At 50.3% G+C, this 26,499-nt stretch overlaps 1 protein-coding gene and 1 long non-coding RNA gene across 7 annotated transcripts in view; one reads left to right on the top strand and one right to left on the bottom strand.

The window, feature by feature from the left end:
- Window positions 1-24,730, top strand: part of DYNC2I1 (dynein 2 intermediate chain 1) — a 69,996-nt gene extending 45,266 nt beyond the window's left edge. For 3 of the 6 annotated variants that reach the window (XM_019424960.2, XM_019424962.2, XM_019424964.2), the window contains 6 exons: window positions 353-404; window positions 3,486-3,546; window positions 6,700-6,799; window positions 6,968-7,099; window positions 8,883-9,106; window positions 11,673-12,384. In XM_019424960.2, the coding sequence (XP_019280505.2) occupies window positions 353-404; window positions 3,486-3,546; window positions 6,700-6,799; window positions 6,968-7,099; window positions 8,883-9,106; window positions 11,673-11,847 (744 nt within the window). In that variant the 3' untranslated portion in view covers window positions 11,848-12,384. Of the gene's footprint in view, window positions 1-352; window positions 405-3,485; window positions 3,547-6,699; window positions 6,800-6,967; window positions 7,100-7,469; window positions 8,863-8,882; window positions 9,107-11,672; window positions 12,385-24,151 lie in introns of those variants that run through there. The other 3 variants (XM_019424961.2, XM_019424963.2, XM_019424965.2) reach the window with 3 other exon arrangements.
- LOC109252457 (uncharacterized) lies at window positions 188-1,043 on the bottom strand. The gene is made up of 2 exons (XR_002074024.2): window positions 509-1,043; window positions 188-408 (listed from the first exon to the last, which is right to left on the bottom strand). It is a non-coding gene; the product is annotated as an uncharacterized LOC109252457 (long non-coding RNA).
- Window positions 24,731-26,499: the final 1,769 nt, after the last annotated feature.

A 26,499-nucleotide genomic window follows, 5' to 3' on the forward strand; every position in this document is an offset into this window, starting at 1 on the left:
GGTGCTACGTGCCTAGTGTCGGACGGCGACATGCCTGTCTAGGACGGGAAAACCGAGGGTCCGGCTGGATTGGCTGCGCGCCTCCGACAGGGGTTCGTGGGGGAGTACGAGGAGCGGCAGGGGACGCGGTCTTGGGGGCCGCGCCGCTGGCCAGTGTGAGTGAGGAGAAGTGAAAACAGGTCAAAGAAAGGGATTCCCGACATTTAAATACCAGTTCTCAAGGCAGCGAGCAGTCTTGTCTGGAGCAGGTCCGTATTCAGCACCGAATGCCGCACACTGTCTTGATTGGAGCGGCTCTGTGCTTAGGTTGCACCCTGGCGCCCGGACACTCATTTCCACGCTCTGTTTGCAGGTGGTGGTTGAACTACCGAAGGCAGATCTCGCAGGCTCACTAAGTGACTTAGGTAACTATGAAATACAAAAACTCATTTTAGTCAATGTTTTCTAGAATGAGTGGAGATTAAAGAAAGGTACTGGCAACCTCTTTGAAAAATAAGTACTTCGCTACCTGAAAAAGGAACGTTAGCGTTCTGTATCGCATGACCTTGTCGGCCAGCGGATCGGCCCCTCGGTGTGATTAAGCCATAGTGCTTGCAGCTGACGATGTTCTCATTTCTGTCTCCGCCTGTGTCGTTCTTCTCTGTTCTCTGTGCCCCTTCCGTTCACTCAGGAGTCTCAGTCCTTGAGCGCACATTCAGGCCGTCTTCCCTTTGGTTTTGACACGTCAGTCCCCTCGGTACGACTCCCCAGGGGCTCTCAGAGCCCGGCGTGGGTGGAGGGTTCGTCCTGGTGCCTGGGGAGCCGCAGCATTTACTGAGCCAGCCTTGGGCTCGCTGCGCAGGAGAACCGGACGAGAGGCCCCCCAGGAGTCCCAGGCAAGGCTGTACTGGGGCCTGTGCTCCAAAAAGGAGGTGTGTGAACGAAGGGTCCTCAGGCTGGCTCCCCAGGAGGGGCTGGCAAGAACTTCAAAGAAACTTTGGTGGGAAAAGGGTGCTGTCTGAACAGGCGGGAAGGGAGCGGGGCGGGCGGGGTTGTGTATGGGGGCTTGTTAGTGCTTCTTCCTGCACCTTGTGTCTAATTAGCATGTTAAACCCCACCCCTGGGTGTGGCTTTTAGTATCATAATGAGGGGAGAGTCCTGAAAGGTCATCGCTGGGGTCCATCTTGGCTCAGACTGGTTTGATCTGATTCTCACAGCTGAACTTCCTGTTTTTGTGCTGGAGGGTTAGCATGGAGTCTGAACTGGAGCAGACTCGTCAAAAACCGGGCCTTGGGGGCTTGTTTGGAGCTTGTGGCTTCTGGCATCTGGCTTAGTTTCTGGTGGCAAGCAGCACCTGTAAGCAGGAGTCCTGGTCCCTGGTCTAGCTCAGAGGAGTCCTGGTCCCTGGTCTGGCTCAGAGGAGTCCTGGTCCCTGGTCTGGCTCACAAGTGGGCTCATCGGTAGCAGTTTGCTGTTTTTGATGCTGTGGCATCTGGTTTTCAGTTCCAGCGAGGCTCGGGGACCGGGGACCGGGGGACAGCGGAGCCTCGTGCTCCTGGACGCTCTCCTCACATCATTATCCCCCCCGCCTGCTTCCCAGTGGCCGGCCCCCTTCACCCTGTCTGTCAGGGGTCTGACCCTCATCTTCTTCCCACTGTCCTGTGTCAGTGCAGCTGGTGCTGCAGGCTTCCTGGTCAGTGTCACAGGCGGCCCTTGGAAGTTACCGCGGGCTCTGGCTTCCTTAAGAACAAGGCAGAATCACTTCACTGATTTCACTGGTAAACGTTTTGAGGCAGAGTAAACGTTTCTCTCAGTGTTTTCTTATAGCAGCCTCTCTGCTTATTACGAAACCATTATACTGAGCCTGTGTGAGACCTTTGGGTGGTTCACAGAGTCTCGGAACGTTAGAGCGGGACAGCTCTAGAGGGGAGGTGGTCCTCCCCTTTTCAGCATGGAGTCACGGTGCGGCCGGACCCCTGGCTGGGCTCACCCAGGCCTCTGCCCTGACCCAAGAGCGCTGCAGCCTGTGGAGCACAGCTTCAGGCTGTCTGTGTTGCTCACTTGTGCTATGACCAGGGCCTTTTTTAGGAATTTTGGAGGGTAGTAAGGATTAGAGAGTCTCCGCCCATAGTTCGTTCATAATCTTTCTGTGGAGACAAAATCGTCTGGAATAAAAATACTTCATGGGAATATGGAAGTCACACCAAAGTTATTGCAGGACAGTGTGTATTTCATTGTTAAATGTTGCTATAGAAAGACTCCCTCTGTCTGTAGGACCCTAACCCAAACCCTGACCACGTTTCAACTTTGCTTTTAGGAAAAGAGGGGATGATCTTCCTGGAAAGGCTCTGGCCATAAATGTCCGTATGCTTGGGGTGGCTCCCAGCTCTTCTGTGTGCATGACAGTAGTGGCTGGTTGGAGAACTCAGATCATGGTTAGCACTAAGCCTTTGCCATCTTTCCTTCGTCCGTCGATGAAAGTTCTCTGAACAGGCTCGGTCCTGTCTTGGGTGCCAGGGAAGCAAGGGGACAGGCCACTGGCTCTGCCCCAGGGAGTGTAGTCTCCTGGGGAGGCTGGCATGCAAACCACAGCGGTCGCTGATGTGACTGCTAGATCAGAAGTGCTCCTCAGGGGCCGAGCACCCAGGACAGGGACGTCTTCCCAGGGGAGGTCACATTTGGGCTGAGACTCTCAGGCCTGGAGTTCTTGTAAGAGGACAGCGTGCTGGAGAAAATGGAGGTCATTTTCAAGTCTGTGACAGCAACATGAACATTCTTGGAACTGTGGCAGAACCCATCATACGTAATTACAGTCGCCCTTTTTGCTGTAAGTTGAACTTATCTGTATAGTTAGGGTTTATACACTCCCTAGGTTCTAGGCAGTACCTTGCCCAGAATTTGGGTTTCAATATGCATCAGGTTTTAGTTACCTCCTTTGCAATAATTACAAAAGAGGGGGAGGATATTGGAAACAGGCGGAGGCAAAGCCGGTGAATGGCTGAGGGGTCCAAGTTGTGGCCATAAGTGCTTTGGGAGTCCGGGGAAGTTCTGGTGCAGGGAAGGGGGTGCGGACACTGAAGAGCGGGTGCCCCTGTGCATCCCGCAGCAGAGAGGTGGCCTTCAGGTGTGCTGTGCATTTGTGCTGGGTGCTCCTGAGGTGCTCCGGAGGAGACCACCAGTGCGCATTTGCAGCTAAGTATTGCTGTTGGGAACTTCAGGGTTTTTTGGTTTTGCTTTTGTTTTGCTTAGTGTCCTGCCATTGTTTTATTCTATCAAATCTAAAAATGTAAAGGCTTCCTGATTGGTTCCACCAGCCCTTTTCTCATAAGGCAGTACAAGAGCCTCGGCTGCATTATAGAGGGAATACTCTTCATGGGCCCACGTTTTGATGTTAACTTCCTAACACAGATATTTAAGCAATGAAAAATGATTCGAGGCAACTGTAATTGGATTTTGGTTTAACTTGTATTAAGAGGTACATTTATTTATGGTTTTCCTATTTTTAGGTTTAATACCTGGAGGGAGGATAAAATTGGTGCACAGCGCCACGATTCAGCTGAGCGACAGGTAAGACCGTGTCACCTTGAGTTAGAACACTGCCTTTGTCTCACGAAAACCTCTTCTGCAGAAGGAAATAACATTAGGGAGTTGCACATAAAGTAAATGCATGGTCTGCTTTGCATTGAAAAATGCAACTTTTCACATAGTATTTTTGCTAAATAGTTATTTGCTAATTAGTTTAATATTAATGAGTCAGTATAATAAACACAGTTACCAGGTATAGAGCTAACATTTTTTTCTTTGATTACAATAACTTCTATCTTAGGGGAGCCTGGGTGGCTCAGTTGGTTAAGCATTTGAGTCTTGATTTCGGCCCAGGTCACGATCTCACGGTCATGAGATCAAGCCCTGAGTCAGACTGTGCACTGACAGTGCAGAGCCTGCTTGGGATTCCCTTTCCCTTCCTCTCTACCCTTCCTCCAAACTCTCTCTCTCTCTCTCAAAACAAATAATCTTTAAAAAGAATAATAATTTCTATCTTATAAGTCGGTACTATTTGACTATTTTTCATCCAGTTTTAATACAACTCTGAAGTTAAATAGGTAAGTTTCAGGAACCAGAAACACCAATATGAAATTTTTTTTGAGAAATTTTGATTTCTGCTTTTACTGCTATAACTTAATGTGACATAAAAATTCTTATTCAGTAGACAAGTATTATTTGTGGTATTTCTATGTTCCATGTTGATTTGTTTCCCAGGCCTCTTTTTTCTTGTCAATTACTGCAGTTGGAGGCTATCAGCATATGACTTACCCTTGAAAATTTTTTTATATTAGCCTGATTCTTCATCATCAGCCAGACACCTCTGGGTTGTGTTAATAAATTTGTATACACTCTGAGATTGCAGAACGCCTTTAGTTGGTTTGAGTATAGTTATTACAGGGAATCAGTTACATTTAAAAAAGTCCCCTGGTACCTTGTAGAACCAACCCCAGGTTCTTGATTGGTTCTGGGCTTGTCAGGCCCTTGGCCCCTCCCTGAACCTCCTCAGGAGTTGGGGAGGGGTCCGCTGAGATGGGAGGATGACCATGAGCTTGCTCGATCAGAGGGGGAGGGTGTACGGGAGGCCCAGAGGCATGAGCACCAGACACGTTTAGGAAACTGCCGGTAGGTTGCTGCTGGGGGAAATGCGGAGATGGGGACGAGTCCCTGGCCAGGCCTCAGACTGTTTGCTGTGCTGAAGGGTCGAGACTGTTCTCTTGCAGGAGGTAGGGAGCCGGTACGGGATTTTCAGGCAGCGAATAAGTAGCCTGTCCTATTTGTGATCTGGCACGATCGACTTGGCAGCAGTGTGAGATCGGACAGAGGAAGGGAGACTGGAGGTGGGGAGATTGTCAGGAGGCTGTCGCAGGGTTGACAACAAAGATGAGAGTGTGAAGCAGGGTGGCCATTGTGCATACGGAAGGGCTGATTTCTGTTAAAGGGGTAGAACTGAAGAAACCTGGTGACTGACAGGTTCAAGGAACTGCCTCTCACCAGGTGTCTGTCTCAGCTGCTGGGTACCACACACCAGATGAAGGAAGGGGGCAGGATCTGGTCACCGCCTAGGGTGGGCTGGGCTCGTGGTGTTTGTGGAGATGACCAGGAGGTAGCCAGCTCCACCGCAGGGATCTCGGTCAGAGGCACGGACTTGGGAGTCCTTGGCTGACAGGTGACATTTGCAGTCCTGGATGTGGGTGTGGGAGACAGTGGCCAGAGTCCTGACTTCTGACTCTGGCGACATGGTAGAAGGAGGGGCCATGGGTCCTTTCCTGTTACAGACACATACGCTGTATAGAGTTAAACTAACAATAAACTAAAGAGAGTTTTTCCAAAGAAGAAGAGGACAGTGCCAGGACAGGAATGGAGCTTGGAGTAAGTGTGCAAGATTTTGTGTGGTGTGGAGGCCAAGGTATCAGGTGAGGCTGTCGTAGGCCTCTTGGCTGTGCGGGGCTCAAGGCTGTGCGGGGCTCAAGCCAGTGATGCATCAGGCTTGCCTGAGGCTGGCAGCTGGAATTGAGAGCCCTGTGCAGGACTCTGGAACTCACGGCCCCTTCGGTGAGAGAGAAACTCAGGAGGTCTCACCCCAGCCCAGGGGAGACCAGGGACCACGGAAGACCTAGAACCCCAAGCTCTGGGTCTGGTCTGGGGTCCCCAACCGAGAAGGCAGCGTCAGAGTCTCAGACCAGTGGCTTAGCATCAAGGCCCTGGGACAGCTGCCTGGTGGGCGGTGTCAGAAGGTGGAGGAGGAGGGACTGTCCCCTGACACTGAGAAGGCACTTTGAGACTAGGAAACAAAGCAGGCGACTCCATCGAGTTTACACAGCATTTTATCCAGGGTAGCTTAACCAAGAGGGAGGATTGAGCCAGGGACAATCCAGAGCTGCACAGCTATTCTCTGCGAGGTTCAGACCTGAGTCCACAGCTTATGTAGAGTGAGGGATGTGCGCAAAGGCATAGTGGTGAGGTCAGGGGGTTCGCGTGCATCTCGGAGAGTTTGTACGCACCTAATTGCAAGCTAACCTTTAATTCGATCTCCTGGTGCCATCTGTGCACCAGGAAGGGGAGACCCTATGTCACCTTTAACAAATCTGTGGGTAGCCAAAGCAAGCCTCCCCCAATCCTGGCCTTAGTGGTCATTTCTAAGGTACGTATCTTCATCTCCAAGGGGCCCAGAACATGTCGTCCTGAGAGAGGATGTGCACAAGATGGAGTCAGTGTCGTCAGCACTTCCCCCTGCAGGGGGGATGCTTCCATAAGCTGGGCTTCCGGGGCTCTCAGAGGATGCAGTTCACAGAGAAAAATTAAAAAAACTGTAAGCATGAGAAAAGATCTACCATGGCCTAACAAATAGGGTTAGCACAACAAGAACTTGAGATGATGGTACAATCTAAAAGACATTTCTAGAAAGAAACTATCATCTCTGAAATGTAAGAGTCAGTGAATGGTTTGGTGGATGAGACCGAGCTGAAGAAAGAATCAGCGAACGAGGGACCAGAGCTGGAGAAGTTGTCTAGCGCCTAGGGAACATACGAAGAAACGGAGAAAGAGCAGTCAAGAATTGCAGAGGAAGCGTGGGATCACCTGTTCCTCTGCGGGCATATGGCGAGGACTGGATGCGTTAAGTGGCATCATCCCTGCCACCTCAGTTCATCTGTTCATCTTTCCGTTTCTTTCCAGCCTTTCCCATAAAGGCTATGAGTTCTGGGGGGCTGCACAAACCCTCAGTGTGAAGTTTCTTCCTTCAGATCCTGGTCACTTCATTGTTGGCACAGACATGGTAAGTAATAGTTTAAATCTTAATCTGTAACTCATTCTCCTTTCCTGGCTGCCTGTTAACGTATTGTTTGCTTTGATTGTGATGCTGTTTTAATTGTTTCAAGAATAACCGCTTTATCCAGCCTCGTACCTAATCCACTTTAGTCACCATTGGTCTTCTTATCACCAGGGTCTTATAAGTCATGGCACCAGACAGGACTTGAGAGTATCTCCCAAATTGTACAAACCCCAGCAATGTGGGATGAGACCAGTCAGAGTGAATGTGATGGATTTTTCGCCATTTGGAGAACCAATATTCTTGGTAAGAAAGTCAGTTGTTAAAGTACCACTTCCGTTTGGGTGGCAAAGCACTGGCGGTGACCTCGGGGAATGTCACTCTGGTACCAGTGGGCTGCGTGGGAGAAGGTCCCCTCCGTGCCGTCAGAGCGGCTCATTCCACATGGCTGTTGAATGGATCTTAAAAGTCTTTATCTTCACATAGTTTGGGGCTTACAGAAAAGTTACAAGAAGCTGCCCACCAATCACACGTTTCCCTCCGTGGCTCCACCCTCTCTCTCCCAGTTGTGTGTGGGTGTACGCACTTCTCTGTTTGAGAGGAAGTTGCACAGATGGTGCTTCATCCCTAAGTAGCGCGGTGTGGGTTTCTGAAGAACAGGGTCATCCTCCTGCAGCCGCAGTCCAGTCCTGACCGTCAGGAAGCTAGCACTGGCGCAGTCCTGTCTTCTGATGGACAAGGCTCTTCCACGTTCCACGGCCATCCCGATAATGTCCTGCTGTGTAAGCAAAATAACACCCAGGTTGCGAATCTCATTCGGTTTGGGGACAGTTCCTCAGTCTCTCCTGCCCTTGACATTTTTGAAGTCTTGGAATTCTCCTCAGTTTGAGTCTGTGTGACGTTTCCTCACGATTAGATTCAGTGTTGCTCTGACCTGTGTCTCCCGGCTCCCTCCGCGGTGGAGTCACCACTTTCCCTGTGTGGTTACCGAGTATCTGTGGGGAGATAAAGGGACACTACGTCAGCACCCCACGTACGGCCCCTCCGATCCCCCCGCTGGCCCTGGCATCCCTCGGCGAGGCTTGCCTGCATCTGCTATTGGGGCGACTGGCAGATGGTGATTTTCTAGGCCTTTCCCTTGTCTCCTGCTCAGGTGTGCTTGTGTGTATTTATTACGTGCGTGTGGACACGTGGCTGTTCACTCTCTTCATTGGGTTACATCCCTCACTGTACTGCCTTATTGATTCCGCTGCTCAGACTGTCCTAGGGATGTGCCTCAGGCTGGCTTTGTGTTTTCTGACATCATTCTGTGAGCCGTTCTTTGCTTCCTGGTACAGCAAACTCAGAATCAGCCTTTTTTCCAAGAGGTCCTGGCTCCAGTCAGGAGAAAAATACCTACAAACCAGAATCTGGGCAGGAAGAAGCTCTCCTTGGACAGGACACAACATCGCTACACGCTCGGATCTTTGCTTATCATAAACACTTGCTTGTCCCTCATCTTTAAAGCCAGGGTGACTCAGGGCTCCCTCTACCCCCCGACAGTGGGGGACCTGGCTCCTCCGACCCGTGTTGTATGTTTATGTGCTCAACCCTAGGGTGCACAGAACATTTTGTGGTTGCTAACTCATGCCTCTGCTCTTTTTGAGGAAGGATGTGAAGGATTAAATATATTGAGTAGAAAGGAATTAAGCTTCTCTTCCTAAGCTTAAAATTTGGTTTTTTACTAAATCAGCCAAGTTTCATTTTATAAAAACTTCAATCCAAGGAGAATATATCACTTATTGTTTCAAATTTATGTACTTTTTTTAAAAAGGCGGTTCTTTATTTCTCTGGAGCCAGTCTAATGGCCTGTGGGCGAATTAGCAATGTTCAACTTTGTTAAAGATAAACACTGGTTTATATGTTCACTGAATTCATCATTAGCCATTTGGGGAAGGGGAAGGGTTCAAGGTGTATCAGGGTCTCCAGGGTGGATGCTCACCTTTGTAGTTTACGAGGACAGAGCTAATGCTCTGAGCGTCCCTCGCTGCTGAGGTTGAGGGAACAAGAAAAAAGGACCGTGATGGGCAGTGTCCTTCCCTGCCCCCAGGCTGGCTGTTCAGACGGAAGCATCAGGCTGCATCAGCTGACCAGCGAGCACCCTCTCCTGCAGTGGGACGGTGGCACCGATGGCCACGCCATCACGGGCCTGCGCTGGTCCTTGACCAGACCTGCCGTGTTTCTGGCCCAGGATGACACTTCCTGCATTTATATTTGGGACCTCCTGGAAAGCGATTTGGGTCCTGTGGCCAAACAGCTGATCTCTCCGGACAAGTAAGTCTGATGAAACCGCTGTGCCCTCACAGGTAGTTGTTTTCGGAAGCATCCTTGCTGGTCTTTCGTACTTAATTTATGCGTAAGGTTGCTGAGCTTTAAAATGTGGCTATTTATGTTTAAATAGTTTTTATATTTACATCTTTAAGTGATATTTTGAGAGCCACTTTAAAATGTGTTATTTCATGTTTCGTCCAGAATAGTCTGTGGATTAAAGAATTCACACTATACTATTTTCCCATGATATCATTGTCTAAATAAAACAAACTTTTTGTGAGCTCCTTATAAATTATTGGTCTTATAAATTCAGTACACGTCTGAGCCACATAGCGTCTACCTTCTAGTTTCGGAGAAGGGTTACCACATGGGAATCAATAATTGACGTAAGTTCACATCGGTGTCAGTTGCTGCCATGGACTGAGGTCACAGTCAGACCAGCCCCTGCCTGTCTCTGCTCTGATTAACATGAAAACAAGCCCGGTCACGATCCGTTGTTGTTGCGTTTGATCGAAACTTGAGAATGTATCAAGTGATCACTGTGAAAGACTCTGCTTTGTCTCTACACCTGTTTTCTTTCTTGAGATTTTATTTTTCTCCTCAGTAAACTCTCCTGCTATGAAATGAAGGCTGCCAATGACCGGGGGAGGGCAGGGCCGCTCGGCCACATCCCACGTCCTTTTGTAGAGGAGAGGGGGGAACAAGCAGTGATCAAAACCGGGACACGGTTTGACCGAATGTTGGAGCGCACCACTGAGACCTGAAAAAATTAAGAACCTCATTTACTTAGTTCAAGTACTAGGTACACTTACGTTATTCTAATTGCTAAGCAAAGACATCATTAAAATCCAGACTGTGATCCACACATAAACACGTAGCACGCACACACACTCACGTAGTGCAACAAGTGCTTACGAGCACCTACTGTGCGCCTAGCAGCACTGCCAGCACCAGGGGGCAGTGGTGAACCAGCTGGTGGGCTCGCCTCCTGACTTGGGGCGAGGTGGGTAGTAAACACACTGAAGTCAACTCGCAGCTCCCACAACCGGTGAGGAGGGGGGGGCTGGGGGTCTCGGGGCCGGGGACGGCGGGGGCCAGCCAGAGCGCCGGGGTCTCAGGAGAGGGCAGCGAGTGGGCCTGCGCAGAGCCAGGGAGCTGCTGAGGCGGAGCGGGAGAGAGGCTTCGGAGAGGGTGGAGTGTCCTTCCCGAGGCCCGTCCTGTCCCTGGTTGGCAGCAGCGTTTAGTTAGAGGAGTGGTATTCACAGAAAGGGCTCAGCGTCTCTTTGGTGTAGAGAACAGAACAAGAAGAAAATAACCGTGTAAACCCTTAAACCGCCTCACAAACCCGAAGAGCGTTTTCCCTGGACAGTGACCGTGCTGACTGGTGCTCCCGCATCTACCTGGGTGGTTGTCATGCGGGTCCGGTTCAGCGGTGCCTGTGGCGCGTGCCTTCGTGTTTGTCCTGCTCTTGTTTCCAAGTTTGTGGCAGTTAAATGTCCCCTGTATTTTGCGCTGGTGGTCGCACGCCAGCGTTGAAGTACCAAGGAGCGCTAAGAGACCGCTGCGGGTTTTCATGGCTCGCTCACCTGCCCCAAGCTTCTCCAGAGCGCGGCCTGCAGGCAGGTGTAGACTGGCCCGCCCCACAGAGGCTCAGTCAGGTCTCTGTCGGGGTGTGGGGACAAGTTTACAGAGGATTAGTGGGCAGCAGACCCTTGGGGCCACAATGGGTGCTACCTGCGGCCGCCGGCACCCACCTCGAGGGGCTCACTGCTCCCATCCTGTGCCAGTCGTGGATCCCACTGAACGTGGCCCCCGGGTGTGCTGGTGCTGGTGGCCCTGGTCATTACGAGGAGACGGGAGGGGCGGGAGCATCGAGGTAGGTGTGAGGTGGGACGGTCTCGGCTCTCTTGCTGAGTAAAGCTGGGACGAAAGCGTGACAGAGGCATTCCCAGGATGCTGGGGACCCTGACCAAATTAGGCACAGTCAGACCATCTAGTCAGGGGTCGGGGAGGCCCCTGGAGGTGACACCACTCAGCCAGGTGTCAAAGGATAAGAGGAAGATGGGCAGAGACAGTGTCCAGGTGCCTCGTGGGAACTGGGGTCTGGGTGGACTTGAGTAGGCCTGGGATGCACGTTGTTATCAGCAGACTGTGAGGGGAGAGGTTAGAGACAGGTCCCCGTCAGAGAAGCCGGTGGTGACGGGACGGGAGGCGAGGTCAGGGCTGCTGGGCCGGCTCCAGGTCTCTCGCTGGGCACCCGAAAGCCCGCTGGCGCCCCCGGTCTCCAGGAGGACCAAGCTGTCTGGGTGGTCTGGCGCCCAGGACATTGACCTGGCCTGGGTACTCAGGTGTCCCAAGGCAGTGCTTCCTGATCAGTGATCCTCGCAAACACAGAAATATGTTTTCTAAGTGCTTTCCCCAGAATTTTATACGTTTATTTCTGGTCTAACTGTTCTTTCATGTGACTATGACTGAAATTTTTAGAATTTCCCTTCCTTTTTACTCCTCCCTTGGAGGATAGATGCTTTGGGAGACTCACAGTCACACGGTATGTGCCTCTCGCTTTCAGGCTGGTGGCCGTGACGGTCGTGGGTGAGGCAGAGAAGGCCAGCGGCGGCTTCCTGGCCCTGGTGCTGGCCAGGGCCTCCGGCAGCGTGGACGTCCAGTTCCTGAAGAGGGTGTGGGCGGCCCCCGCGGGAGACGAGCTCGGGAGGCTGCGGCTGCTCTTGCGGGAAGCCCTGTAGGAGGGGGCGCGGTAAGATGGCGGGCGCAGGCCGCCTGGTGACCGAGCGTGAAAGATGTAGCTCCATCCGCGGGCATGTGCGTTGATGTAGATAGAGGACGGGTATTCTGTATGTAACTTACTCTGCGAGAATGTCACCTCACGTTCCCGGGAAATAAATCGCTATTTTTGAATGGAAACAACAAACATTTGAGTGCACACTGAACTTGAGAGGAAACAGTCACGGGAATCATGCTCTTCTCTGAGTATATTTCCACTTATTTTTGGAACAGGTTTAAAATATTGGCACGTTTATATTTAAACAATCCCCCATGGCAACGTATTTTAGTGAACAGTTTTCTCAGTCATGCAGAAAATGACATACACAGGGTGTAAGTTAGAAGGAGCGCCTTTATTGAAATCATGTCTACCAGTCACGTTTTCTTAAAACCTCCTTGGGCTTCGTTGGCATTATTTGACACATTCTGCATTATGCTTTAGTGTTTAAAATGTCTCTGTATAAAAATAACACAAGTAAATAAATTCTCTCTTGAACGTGGCACTCCGTTATAACAGGGATATAAAGGCGGGAGAAATCTGGGCTGAGATCTGGGAAAGCCGAGGACGGCCTTTGCCAACGGCCACTGCTACCGGGCCCCGTGACGGGTGTGGATGGGCAGCGAGGGCCCAGGCCGGGGTTCAGTCCCTCTGGCCACACGTGACTTCTGCCTAGCCAGCCACGGGAAAGTCTCACTGCAGAGCTGGAGCATCGTTCACAGGGAGGGGTTCCGGGAAGCCACCTGCCCGTGTCACCCGAAGCCCTGGGATAGTCATTTGTCACCTGTGTGTAAACGTGTGCGTGTCTGGCTTGTTTGGTGGGTGTGCTCTGCCTCCTTCGCTGGCCCGGGAGCTCTGTGGACAGAGACGCGTGCGTCTGCTCACCATCATCTCCCAGAGCTGCGTGCCTGCCCTGTACTGCCGGTCGGCGCTCAGCCAACGGTGGAGGAAGGGAGGAAGGGAGGCCCGGTGGTCGAGAGATGGCAGGGAGCTCTCGCTAATGCAGAGCGGGGTCCTCCCAGAATGCCATGTTTCATGGCTGGATATGGAGATTTTGATTCTGGAAACAGGCTCGTCCCCCTGTCCCCTCGTCTACCCGTCCCCATCCGCAAATCCTGATTTGTGAAATTTGACCTAAACTGGACCTGAGAGGAGTCTAGCTACTCCTCCAGCAATAACCAGTAACCTCCAGCGACCTCCAGAATAAGATGGCATGAGGTTAGCAGTCATACCAGCTCTTCTAAGTTCCAGTAGAGGCTCAGGAAGACACAGAAAGGACAAAGCACTGTCCCACTGATGAGGAACTTCTAGGTGTGAGATTGTTGGACGCTGCCGAAAAGCACCATGACACCTAGGGATCGAGTGCCTCCCATTGGAGGCTGTGGTTGGACGCAAGACTGTGTCTGCCCCTTCCCATCCCCCCGGAAGGCTGCTTCTCCCTTCGGTGGATGCTGCTCTCGGCTTTTACAGACATAGCCCCCCCCCCCCCCAGCCCGTGCCCACCCTCCATCGGTACCTCCTTCCTCCCCTCCGCCTCGAGACCCCAACGCCAGGCAATCCCAAGAGGGAGATGAATGGCAAAATGTAATTTTGCCAAAATTCTCATCGAGGACACATGGAGATTAGAAGGGTCCTTACTGGAGAAGCCGTTTTTGTGGGTTTTCACTCTTTGTTCAGAGTGCCCAAGAGACATTAAGGAAGAGGAGACCCCGTCTGAGTCCAGCGGGTCTGCAGTAGGAAGAGTCTGCTTTGGGCTGGAGGCGTGCACAGCCTGTCACATGTAGTAAGCTCCTTCTCTCGAAGGAGAAGTTCCCACTGAACCCTGCTTGTTGGCATGCACAGCCCGTCACAGTGTCTAGAAGATAAGGGTCTCACTGAGCCCTACTTATTGGCATGCACAGCCTGTCACAGTATCTAGAAGATGAAGGTCTCACTGAGCCCTACTTGTTTGCGTGCACAGCCCATCACAGTGTCTACAAGGAGAAGGTCCCACTGAACCCTGCTTGTTGGCACCCGCAAAGTCTGGACATGACTGCTCTTTGAAGGATGAGCAGACCAAGAGTGAAGAACGCAGTGCCGGGAAATATATAGCACAGCGAATGAGAGAATATTATGCTGAGGACCCAGAAAGGGAGCAGACCTCCAGAGACAATGGGGCAGAGGAAGAAAAATAGGCAGCAAACCACAGCCAAAGGGTAGGCTGTAAGGACAGATGGCTTCCATGAGAAGGAATAGAAGCCACAGGAGAAAACAGATTTAACAATAAATGCGAGAGAAAATGCGTAAAATAAGAATTAAAATCCACACTGAAGATGATGAGTGTCTATTTTCTGTAAGGAGTGATGGGTCAGTGATGTGCTCGAGGAGTTTCTCAGGATGCAGAGGGACAAACTGATGAGATATTGGAAGACCCGAGTGCAAGCTAGGAATTACAGGTCTTTTTAAGGAGAATAATTGGAAAAGAAGTAACAAAAAACAATGGTAGGAAAACTTCCTGTGTTGATAAAAGGCCTAAATACGCATGTTGGAAGGCTCACTGAAAGGTGATCCATAGGCAGGAACAGGGTCAACATAAAGTATCCGTGTGCTTTCAGAGCCCAGGAAGTGGATTTTATTTCTCCTCTTTTTTCCTCCTCCTTACTTAATTGAGCATTTTTTTATGATTCTGTTTTATGTCTATCGACTTATCACTTACAGCTCTTTTATTTTAAAAAAACCTTTTTTTAACATTTATTTTTGAGAGACAGAGACAGAGCATGAGCAGGAGAGGAACAGAGAAAGAGGGAGACACAGAATCTGAAGCAGGCCCCAGGCCCTGAGCTGTCAGTACAGAGCCCGACGCGGTCTGTAAGCTCAAACTTACAGACTGTGAGATCATGACCTGAGCTAAAGTCGGATGCTTCAACGGCTGAGCCACCAGGCACCCCATCACTTATACCTCTTTTGCAAAGTTGTTAGTGATCACCCTGGGGCTTACTACATGTGTCTTTATTTAGCCAGCATGGGTCTCTGATATCACACCTCTCTGTGGGTGGTGTAGGAAGCTTAGCTCCTTCCTCTCATCCTGGATGTGTCTGCCATAGATTTTTCTTCATACGTGCTGTAAACACTCAGTGTGTTGTTATTTTTGGTTTTGACAGTTGTCTTTTCAAGCAATCCCACATCTCAAGAATGAGTTTCATCTCACCCTCCTTTATCCTGTGCTTCCCTTTTCTTTCTGTTGATCCCAGTTGCTGTCTGGTATTCTCTTGTGCCTGAGGACCTTCCTGTAACATTCTTGAAGAGTAGCTATGGTGGCAATGAATCCCTAAGAATTTTGTTTGTCTAAGAAAGTCTTTATTTCTCCTCCACTTTTGAATGCATCTTTACTGGGTGTAGCATTCTAGGGCCAGAGTTTTCCTTCAGCATGTCAAAGATGTCCCTCCATCATCAGCCAGATTTCTGACCAGAACGTGCCTAGATTTTCATCTTTGTCCCTGTGTGTGTGTAATATGTCTCTTCTCTGGCTGCTTCTAGGATTTTCTCTTTGACTTTTATGAACAATATGAATACGATATGTGGGTTTCTTGTCCATCCACCCCTACTTTTTAAAAAACTTTGTCCTGCTTGGTGTTCTCTGAACTTCTTAGATCTTATCATTAATTTAAAAATATTCTCAGCCATTATTTCCTGAAATATTTCTTTTCCCATGTTCTCTCCTCTCCTCAGATTCCAGTAATGTATGCATTAGACCGTTTGATATTGTCTTAACAGCTCCTGGATAATCTGTCCTGCCTTTTTTTCTTTCATCGTCGTCTTCTTCTTCTTCTTCTTCTTCTTCTTCTTCTTCTTCTTCTTCTTCTTCTTCTTCTTCTTCTTCTTCTTCTCCGTCTCCTCCTCCCCCTCCTCCTCCTCCTCCTCCTCCTCCTCCTCCTCCTCCTCCTCCTCCTCCTTCTTCTTTTCCCTCTTTCTGTTTCAGTTTGGGTAATTTCTCCTGATCTATTTTCAAGTTCACTGTTTCCTTGGCTGTGTTGAGTCTAAGGATGAGCCCACTGAAGGCATTCTTTTTCTGTTACTATGTTTTTCTCCTCTGGCTTTCACATTTAGTTAGTTTTTTTGTAGTTATCATCTCTTTGCTAAAATTATCCATCTGACCTGTGTGTTGCCCACCTTTTCCATTATAACCTTTAATGTGTTACTCATTATTTTAAGTTCTCTGTGATCTAGTCAGCTAGTTCCAGCATCAATGCCATATCCTGATGGTGGTTTTGTCTTTTGGGACTATGTTGGGTGTTTTCTTGTTTTTTTTTTTTTTTTTGGTTTTGTTTTGTTTTTGTTTTTGTTGTTGTTGTTGTTGTTGTTGAAAGCTGCTTATCTGATACAGGACAGTGGAGACTAATGCCTGGAAATGGCTGTGCCTTCTCTTCTGGCAGGCCTTTCATGTGGGGCTTGAGTCACTCTAATCAGGGCTTGGGATTTGCTGTTGCTCTAGAGTTTCCTTGTTGATCCTGTGGGTTTTGGGGGGGGCTCATTTGTCAGGGTTTCTTCAGTGTCTCTGTGCTCAGCTTTGGGGCTCCCTCTGCACTTTTCCTCAGAGAGGTTGTTACCCAGTAGGTGGCTTGTTGCTTAATGCTCATTGGCCTGTTGGGGGTGGACTTTTGGGTTTCTGTTCTGATGGAGCCTGATCTCAGCAGGTCTTGGGGGTGATCCTGCCGCTTTCCTGGCCAAGTCCCAAGCTTAGCACCTGTTCTTGCCCCCGTCCCCACCAGGGGCCCTGGTTTTTATTTTTCCCTCATAGCTACACCCCCAGTCATCACTGGTGTTATGAGGGTGAAGCGTGCATCCTGCCAGGTTAAGGCTTGTTCTGTAGGAAGACAGGGTGAAGGTCCCGGCCCAGGGGGAGCTCTGCACCAGGATGATTCTCTCAGAGCCGTGCTTCTGACAGTGCCTGGGCGGGGGTCCAGGAGAGAAGCCAGGAGAGGCCACCCCCCGCCACAGGTCACTGACCCGTCTCCTGACCTCTCTTGGCCCAGGGGTCTCCCCAGCCCACTGCTGGACCCGGGAATGTGTGCACTTGCCAGTGTCTCTGCGTGTGCCAAGGCCACATGTCACCCATCCTCGTGGCTTGTCGGTGCTGCTTAGAGCTCTCTGGAGCAGGAGTGCGCTCACTCGTGGACGCTGTCATGCTGGGATTCGCAGAAGACACGTGAGCTGTGAGAGGGTGGCCGTATGGGGCAGCAAACATTCGGCCGTCCCTCCATTCCCGCGTCCCCCAACTTAGAATTCCCAAACCACACGCACTTGCAAGAGGCAGTGCAGGCAAGAGCTCTCTTCGAAGAAATGTTACTTACAAAAGCCGCCAGAATCCAGTCTTTTGAGGGTGAGATCCAGGGGGATAATCGATCACTTTTATGTTTTGAAAGATCTTCTTCTGTTTTGATAAGCACTCATGTGGAATACTGAAGACACGCAGAGTTAGGTAAAATCTTTTCTACAGGGAAGCCCTATCCTCCAGTTCTTAGACTTTCTGACCACACTGGGACATTGACCTGACTCAGCAGATGCTCCGGAGGCCTCCACGCATGGGTGGGCAGACGGCGAACGGTGACCACGCAGAGCCGCCCCCCATTCTGCAGGGCCTGGTCCTCGAGAGGTGAGCCAGCCCCACGGTCTGAGCACGCCTCACAGCGAGGTCCTGCACCGCTCAAAACAGAACCGCTGCCCTTTGGTCCAGCCATGGCGGGCCAGTCCTATCTAAGCCTGACGACTGTTTTGCTTGTGAAGCAAAAAGCTGCGGGTCTCTGAGGACTGTCTGCAGGAGGGGTGATTGTGTGGGTGCCGCTGGGAGGGAACTGCAGTCTTCCCTTGCAGCTGTGATGAGGTGTGAGGTGTGGCTTGGGGGTGCAGGCGTCCTGCCCTGCAGGGCCTGACATCTGTGCGTGTTTAGGGGAAATGAGCCATGAGAACAGGAAGACAACCCCCAAGTAAAATGACCCCTAGACAATAGAAAGCTGCCATCAGAAAGAATTTGGAATTCTGATCACTCAGCTTCAAGCTGTAATCACTGCCTTTAGAAATCTGTGAAAACAGAAGTCTCCCTAGAGTATTGGAATGTACTACCTGGTCATCACAGTCAAGGCTTTTACTTAAAAGCCACCTTTTTTTTTTTTTTTTTTTTTAAATAAAACCTTTGCTCATTATCTTATACGCTCAATTCCCAAGCTGAATAATAGGAATTATTGTTATTATAGGAATAAAGAATACTGTCTAACTAATACTTGCTGACATTTTAGGGAACTAAAAAATAACCCCCTTTTCTTCCCTGCTGATTTTGGACTCGGGTGAAAACAGATCAGACATGTGGCTTTTGACTGTGGCCCGTGGGCCTGCTGGCACTTGTGCCCAGAAGTGGACAGACGGGTGTCCTGCTGGGAGCAGCGTCCCCCCGGGCAGCACACAGCAGAGAGAGCAGCCATGCGCTCACTCACAGGTGCACCTGAAATGGGGAGAGGAGGGCGTGGCCAGGGCCGAGAACCACCGTCTCTCTGACTCTCATTTGTTTTTTATCTATTATCAATTATCTGTTGTTTTATCATCTATCGATTAATCATCTATCAATATATTATCTATCCATATTTTATCTGCTCAAAGGTACGGAGAGAGTGGACACCAGAGGCCACATTTTAAAGACAAAATGTGCGATGCAAGGTACTGGTTGGTCTCAGAGAATCCCTGCGGCTGGCGGCCACAAACCACAGCCTCCAGCGCGGCCACGGCTCTGCTCCTGCCACCTTTCCAGAAGCTCCAGGCACAGGGCCGTCTGGCAGGTGTGGCTGTCCTGGGCCAGGCTCCTGGGAGCCCCCAAGTCCCTGGACCCTCTCGCCCGAGTGCTCCTGTGGCCGGGCCGGCAGCCTGCTCCCCGAGGCCCAGCTCAGCAGGGCTGTTGTGAACGGAGTAACACTGAACCAACCCGAACCTCCAAAGCCATCTCTGTTATTTGATTTATGGTGGTTGGAATAAAGGAATTCTCTCAAATATGATGGCGTCTTCTGAAAACTATACAAGGATATCATATTGAAAGGTTCTTACTCAGGTTGTTACTTGGACAAAAGTATAACCTATTTTGCATCAAGTTTCTACTAAGAGTTTTGGTACTTTACAATTCTTTTAAAAATTAAGCTTATTTCTGGAATTATAAAAAGTAGTATTTGCATCTTGAAGCTAAATGAGAACTACAGTAAAAATATAAATGAGAATAAAAGTGTGTTCTCTTCGCATTACTGCATTTAGTCCAATGTCTTTAGATCTGTATTGTCAGGACATGGGCAGCGAATCTGTTCATGACACGGAAGTTCAGCTTCCCTGCCCTGCGTCTGTCCTCGCTGCAGGTGCATCCCCTGGCCGGCCTCTTCTGTGAGGCTCCACCTTCTCCTTGCCCCCCGGGCAGCCCTCTCCCTTGGAGAGAGTTAATAGTTACAGTCCCAGACTTTAGCCTCTGCTACGAAGCTGTAATCATCAAGACAGTGTGGTACTGGCACAAAAACCACAGGCCAATAGAATAGAATAGAGAACCCAGAATTGGACCCACAAATGTATGGCCAACTAATCTTTGACAAAGCAGGAAACAGTATCCAATGGAAAAAAGACAGTCTCTTTAACGAATGGTGTTGAGAAAACTGGACAGTGACATGCTGAAGAATGAAACTAGACCACTTTCTTACACTGTACACAAAAATTAACTCAAAATGGACAAAACCTAAATGTGAGACAGGAAACCATCAAAATCCTAGAGGAGAAAGCAGGCCAAAACTTATTTGACCTCAGCTGCAGCAACTTTTTACTTGACATGTCTCTGGAGGCAAGGGAAACAAAAGCAAAAATGAACTATTGGGACCTCATCAAGGTGAAAAGCTTCCACACTGCAAAGGAAAAAATCAACGAAACTAAAAGGCAACTGACGGAATGGGAGAAGATATTTGCAAACGACATATCAGATAAAGGGTTAGTATCCAAAATCTACAAAGAACTTATCAAACTCACCCAAAAAACAAATAATCCAGTGAAGAAATGGGCAAAAGACATGAATAGACGCTTTTCCAAAGAAGACATCCAGGTGGTTAACAGACACATGAAAAGATGCTCAACATCACTCATCATCAGGGAAATACAAATCAAAACCACACTCAGATATCACCTCACGCCAGTCAGAGTGGCTAAAATGAACAAAACAGGAGACTATAGATGCTGGAGAGGATGTGGGGAAACGGGAACCCTCTTGCACTGTTGGTGGGAATGCAAACTGGGTGCAGCCGCTCCGGAAAACAGTGTGGAGGTTCCTCAAAAAGTTAAAAATAGACCTACCCTATGACCCAGCAATAACACTGCTAGGAATTTACCCAAGGGATACAGGAGTGCTGATGCATAGGGGCACTTGTACCCCAATGTTTATAGCAGAACTTTCAGCAATAGCCAAATTATGGAAATAGCCTAAATGTCCATCAACTGATGAATGGATAAAGAAGGTGTGATTTATGTATACAATGGAATACTACTTGGCAACGAGAATGAAATCCTGCCATTTGCAGCAACATGGATGGAACTGGAAGGTATTATGCTGAGTGAAATAAGTCCATCAGAGAAAGACAGATATATGTTTTCACTCATATGTGGAACTTGAGAAACTTAACAGAAGACCATGGGGGAAAGGAAGAGGGAAAACAGTTACAAACAGAGAGGGAGGGAGGCAAACCATAAGAGACTTAAATACAAAGAACAAACTGAGGGCTGATGGGGGATGGGGAGTTGGAGGGGAGGAGGGTGGGTGATGGGCATTGAGGAGGGCACTTGTTGGGATGAGCACTAGATGTTGTATGTAAGCGATGAATCATGGGAATCTGTTCCCGAAACCAAGGGCACACTGTATACGCTGTATGTTAGCTAACCTGACAATAAATTATATTTAAAAAAAAAAATAGGTGTTGCTGACACCCTATGTGCGTTCCCGTGGGACACTAAGTTCCTCTAGATCGGCTGGTGTTTGGGGTGATTGTAGAAGGCAGAGGTGAGGAAGGAAAGTAAGACTGAAAATGTTCCAAAGGATGCTGGGTTTTTAAATATATAATCACTTGAGATGCACCAAGGAGGCATATTGAAATGTTGCTTCTCCTATCTTGTTAAGAAGGAGGACGTCAGATACATCAGGGCAGCGTTACTCCGGTCTTGGTGAAGCAGACAAGATTTGTCCTGGAACGGAACCCCTCCACGTACCTGCCTGTGCTGTGCGCCTATAGTCCTGCACCCACTGCTTCTGGAGGGGGCTCCTGTGTCTGCCTTCGTGCTGCTTCTCCAGAGTGTGGACGGGCAGCAAGGGTCCATGCGCCCGGTCTGGGCTGTGCCTTTGCGGAACGGGTCTCCCCGCCTGCGGAGTGCCCTCCTGGGTGGGGAGCGGGCTGGTTCCGTCTCCCTCTCTGTCTCCTTCGTGAGCCCCCACTGCCCCCTGGCTTCCTCAGCTGCTTCCTCCTTCCACAGTCGTTCCTGAAAACCTTGGCCTCCTCGGCCTGCGTCATTCAGGTGCGAAGTGATTATGCTGGGATGTTGGTCAGCACCGGACCTTTCCTTTGTGTGTTGTGCAGCTCCGTGTGTTTCCATGACAGATTTGGTGGACAGTTAAGTGGCTCTTGTCCACGTCAGCTGCTCAGTGGTTGAAATGTGGTCTTAGTGTTACGAGAATTTGTCACGCCAGCCCTTTTCATTTTGAAAATTTTGTGACATACTCTGAGATACTTGGAAATTTCTACTCTCTTTAGTTTTATTGCCTGGCACATGATGGGTGGCCAACTGCATACACAGTAACTTTTTATTTTACTGCATCAGACAGAAGATGTTGTGAAACTACTTAAAATTATAACAGGGATTGCAATTGGAATCGCAATTATACAGATACAAAGTATCCAAGCACCCAACAGGCCTACAGACAGTGGTCCTGGGAGCATGTGGGTTTGTACCTGCCCAGCCAGAAATAACACGTCCCTGCTTGACTTCTGTTGGCATCGATTAAGGTGCATCTTGATTCCAGGAACAACAAAGCTGTGGGTCAGATGCGAGCATACACCTGTTCTATCTTTAGTATCACCTGACTGTCTTATTCTGACACCCTGGCTTTCAGCCGCTTTGCTGATTGGAGATCCAAAACATAGTTAATCTTTCTTCCTCACGTTGGCTATTTTCTGGCATTGAGACTCTTGGCCAGAGGCCTGTTCTGTGCCTTGGCCAGCTGCTGGCATCCGCGGGGACGCTGGCCCTGGGCTGCTGCTGCACAGGACCCGGATGTCCCCCCCCCCCCCCCCCCCCCCGTCTTCCTGACTTGCTCTGCACCCTGCGGCATCTTGGTTACACATATCCAGGCAGCTCTGCATACTCAGCGGTGGGTTTAAATGCATTGAAACCAACCCGAAAACCTCTTGTATAAGCATTTACACATAAAGTTCTTCCTGTGACACTCGCTCAGAATTTAGTTCTTGCCACCATTCGGCCAGTTCCAGCCCCTGCCTCTGGCTCATTGGCACGCTTGTTGGACGCCTGTTTGCACCTGCCTGCTGGCTGCTATACGGAGCGGAGCGCGCCCTCAGCGCCGTGCCCGCATTCAGTAAGTGCAAAATCAGAGAGAAAGTGGAGCCAAGGGACATGTCAGAGACTCACAGACCACTTTGCTGCAAAGACTGAACACCATAAATCCAGAGAAGAGCGATGAGATGATCTCGAGTTTTCTTCTGACTCTAGGATGATTTAGATCACTCACGAGATAAGCATCTGGTCGGCCCGGAGGAGCAGGGCACGTGCTGTGTGCTCTGTAGCGTCAGAGGAGCTGATGAAGCCCGTTCCTCCGGAAGAGTCCTACTGGGCTCCTCCACACAAGACTGTGTATTTACAGACCATAAGCGGTTTGGGGCCGTGGCTCAAAGTGAGTTGCTTTGCTCTGCGCTGAGGCCTGTGGAGAAGAAGGCTTTGTTCTGAGTGAGGCCCGTTACAAGTGGCCTTTCCCCGGGCCTTCTGTTTGGCCCCAGAATGTGGCTTGTAGCCTCCCCATTTCATCCTGAAGGGACATGTGGACTCAGATGCCACATGCCCACCCGGACAGGACCACCGGGCTCTCTCACACACACCGCTGGCCAGAACCGTGCAGACCCATCACCCAGTTTATGCAGATGTGGCAGACGGCCAGCCTCCTCGGTGCCAGAGCCGCTCGGCGCTTTTCCAGGCTGGGATCCTGTCAGCAGGGTCCTCACGAGCGCTGCTGGTGAGGGGGTTCCTCAGGCATCACCCCACTGATAACCCAGGGGACCTGCGCCAAGCCAGATCTGGATGGTGTCCTGCCATTCGCAAGACCTTAGACCTGGGGGCAATTCTGTGAACAGCCTGGGAGGATGGCAGGAAGAGTGAAGCTTAGACAGACAGACGAGAAACATCCACAGGGAAGTCAAACATCCACGGGGAAGTGGGGCCTCTGGCAGGGCCGTTTGTGTTTATTTTGCTCCCAATTCTATGCAAAGTAGCTGGCTTTGAATTGCTTGCAGTTTTATTAGTTGAATCTCTATAAAGACCTCCTAATAATGGTGGTCGTTAAAGCTTAACCCTGTTTAAGTGTGGGAAGGAGATGAACCAGCCGTTTCCACCAGTCAGAAATCAGTGCTTGGTTGGTGTCTCTGTTTTTTGTCATATTTTCTTCTGTTTAACCAACATTGCTGTTCGGCTGTTTTGCCATAAACTGTCCATTGAATGGATCCTTCTTCCCTGCAGAGTTTGCAGAGGCCCCAACCGTTACATAGTTGTGGGTGCTGGAGGGCTGTAGTCACAATCCCAAAGGCTCCACACGTGATTTCCGCACGGAAGGTGCTCAATGAGAACGGTGCTCCAGGGGCCTTGGCTGTATTAGCACATGTTTATTAAAGCCCCTTCTCCCCATTCTCCTCCTCAGTGCTGTATCTGTCTTGTAGCAACAAACAACTGCAGAGTCCAAACGTGGAGAAGGATGCGGTCTGGTCCCTTTTAAAATGTTCTTTTATTTTGTCTGCCCAATGCCAGATAATTGAATGACTGAAGCTTTACCTTGTTAGTTTTTTTCGTAACCTATCACGGATAGAGCCTCTTTTGTTCTGAATTAGTCATGATTTAGTTCTATGCAAATGATCTTGGCTTTATGAATGGATGTGATTCTAAACCTTCTTTAAATATGTGTTTGGGATTTCAGATCCATTTCTTCCACACTGTTGATGTGGTTCATTCATTTCCAGCTCTGCCCCACTCCATGATATTATGTCGGAGGGTGGAGAACCTCGCCAGCATTTACCGTGTTACTGGAAAAGGAAAACTCCCACTGTTGGGAGAAGCCATGGGAGATGGATGTGGAGAGTTCATCTGCAGAAATGAAGGTTTGGGGAAGGAGGGGAGCTGCCTCTCCCCGCCCTGCTGCCCTCCAGCCCGCTGGTCCCCGGAGTCACTTTCTTTCTTGATTCCGGCCTGTTCCTCGTCTCCACGGCCTTGGAGACATGTTGGTGCATTTGGCATCTAGTCTGGTGAATATGATGAGTTCTCAAGTGTGGAATTAATGTTTTCCTTCAGGTGATGGGCCTTTAAACCACAAGGCTCATATTCTTGGAAGACTAATAAAAGACAAACTCTGAAAGCAGTTTCAAAATGGCCTAAAAATGTCCCAGTGCTAAGTAGTGAAAACAGGTCACTTAAAGGAAATCACCTTGTGGTTCTGTGGCTCCATCTGGCCATGAGCCCCCAGCTTGGAAGATGCCTGAGGCAGGGTCACCATCCAGTGACTTTAAGTCCCCAACCGGTTTTTTCCAGTGTGATCTCAATCACAGTTTCATCTCTGAATCAGTCCAGGCCCTCGGTTTCCTCCAGCTGGGACCTGCCCAGGACAGCTAACCTGCAGTGGGGACTGGCCCAGGTCAGTAATCTGCAGTGGGGACCTGCCCAGGTCAGCTAATCTGGGTGGGGACCTGCCCAGGTCAGCTAATCCACAGTGGGGACCTGCCCAGGTCAGCTAATCCGCAGTGGGGACCTGCCCTGGTCAGCTAATCCGCAGTGGGGACCTGCCCTGGTCAGCTAATCCGCAGTGGGGACCTGCCCAGGTCAGCTAATCCGCAGTGGGGACCTGTCCAGGTCAGCTAATCTGCAGTGGGGACCTGCCCAGGTCAGCTAATCTCAGTTGGGACCTGCCCAATTCAGCTAATCTGCAGTTGGGACCTGCCCAGGTCAGTTAATCTGCAGTGGGGACCTGCCCAGGTCAGTAATCTGCAGTGGGGACCTGCCCAGGTCAGCTAATCTGCAGTGGGGACGTGCCCAGGTCAGCTAATCTGCAGTGGGGACCTGCCCAGGTCAGCTAATCTGCAGTGGGGACCTGCCCAGGTCAGCTAATCTGCAGTGGGGACCGGCCCAGATCAGCTAATCTGGGTGGGGACCTGCCCAGGTCAGCTAATCTGCAGTGGGGACCTGCCCAGGTCAGCTAATCTGCAGTGGGGACCTGCCCAGGTCAGCTAATCTGCAGTGGGGACCGGCCCAGATCAGCTAATCTGGGTGGGGACCTGCCCAGGTCAGCTAATCTGCAGTGGGGACCTGCCCAGGTCAGCTAATCTGCAGTGGGGACCTGCCCAGGTCAGCTAATCTCAGTGAGGAAGGGGTGAAGATCTGTACTTTATCTCCTCCCTCTTCTTCCCTGGCTCTGGTTCTTCCAGGACCCAGGTTGGGAAACACGTGGGAATTTCTGTTCACCAAGATGTGCTCTCTCAGGTCCATTGCCTGTGGGATGCCCTCTTGTCACAGGAAGTGGGCTCATTCTGTCTCTGTCCCTGTCTCTCCTTCATGAACCCTTCTGGGCAGTGTCCCCTGAGCTGGTCACACACCCTCAACCCTCCCTTCTCCAGGCGGTCAGCCCACCCAGCAGAGGCCTTCCACGGAAGCTCTGGGTCACCCACAGTGGGCCTGGGGGAGGGCTTGGCTGGTGGCAGGTCACTGGGTCACCCTGGTCCCTTTCTTCCTCCATTAGCCTGAAAGCAGCTAGAAAAAGCTTAAACAGGTGTTGGGCATGAGCACTGGGTGTTGTATGTAAGTGATGAATCACTAGGTTCTACTCCTGAAACCGATACTACACGGTGTGACAACAGACCTGATTATAAAGACAGATGTTCATGGACTTGCTTGCTAGCTGCCCTCTGATAACTTCCCAGCGCACGAGGGCTAAGACACGCGTCTCCCGCCGTGACCTGTCCTGCGCTGTGGTCCTGTATGTCTCCAGGCTAACCACACGCCTCCCACAGGCCTCACTCCTGGTACAAGGATTTCCCCCTTAGAGTAGAAGGGGTGCAGGGGAGGGACAGCCTGGCAAGGCTATGTGTGGTCTGCAGGCTGGTCCCAGGTCCGGGCTCTTCTGGTTCCTCCCAGCTGGGGAACAGCTGTCCTGCAGATGCTCAGGGCGAGGGTCCAGGGCTGTCTCTGTAGGACTGAGAGATTTCAGATGAGAATTTTGTCTTCACTCCTTTATGAGTGCTGGACCCTTGTTCTCTGGCCTCTCTGTGCACAGCGCTGCTGGGACCTCCCCTTCCCACCTGTGGGCCGTTTTAACGTGCCT

The sequence above is a fragment of the Panthera pardus genome, unplaced genomic scaffold (genome assembly GCF_024362965.1).
Source record: "Panthera pardus isolate Hobbes unplaced genomic scaffold, ASM2436296v1 HiC_scaffold_9, whole genome shotgun sequence".
Lineage (NCBI taxonomy): Eukaryota > Metazoa > Chordata > Mammalia > Carnivora > Felidae > Panthera > Panthera pardus.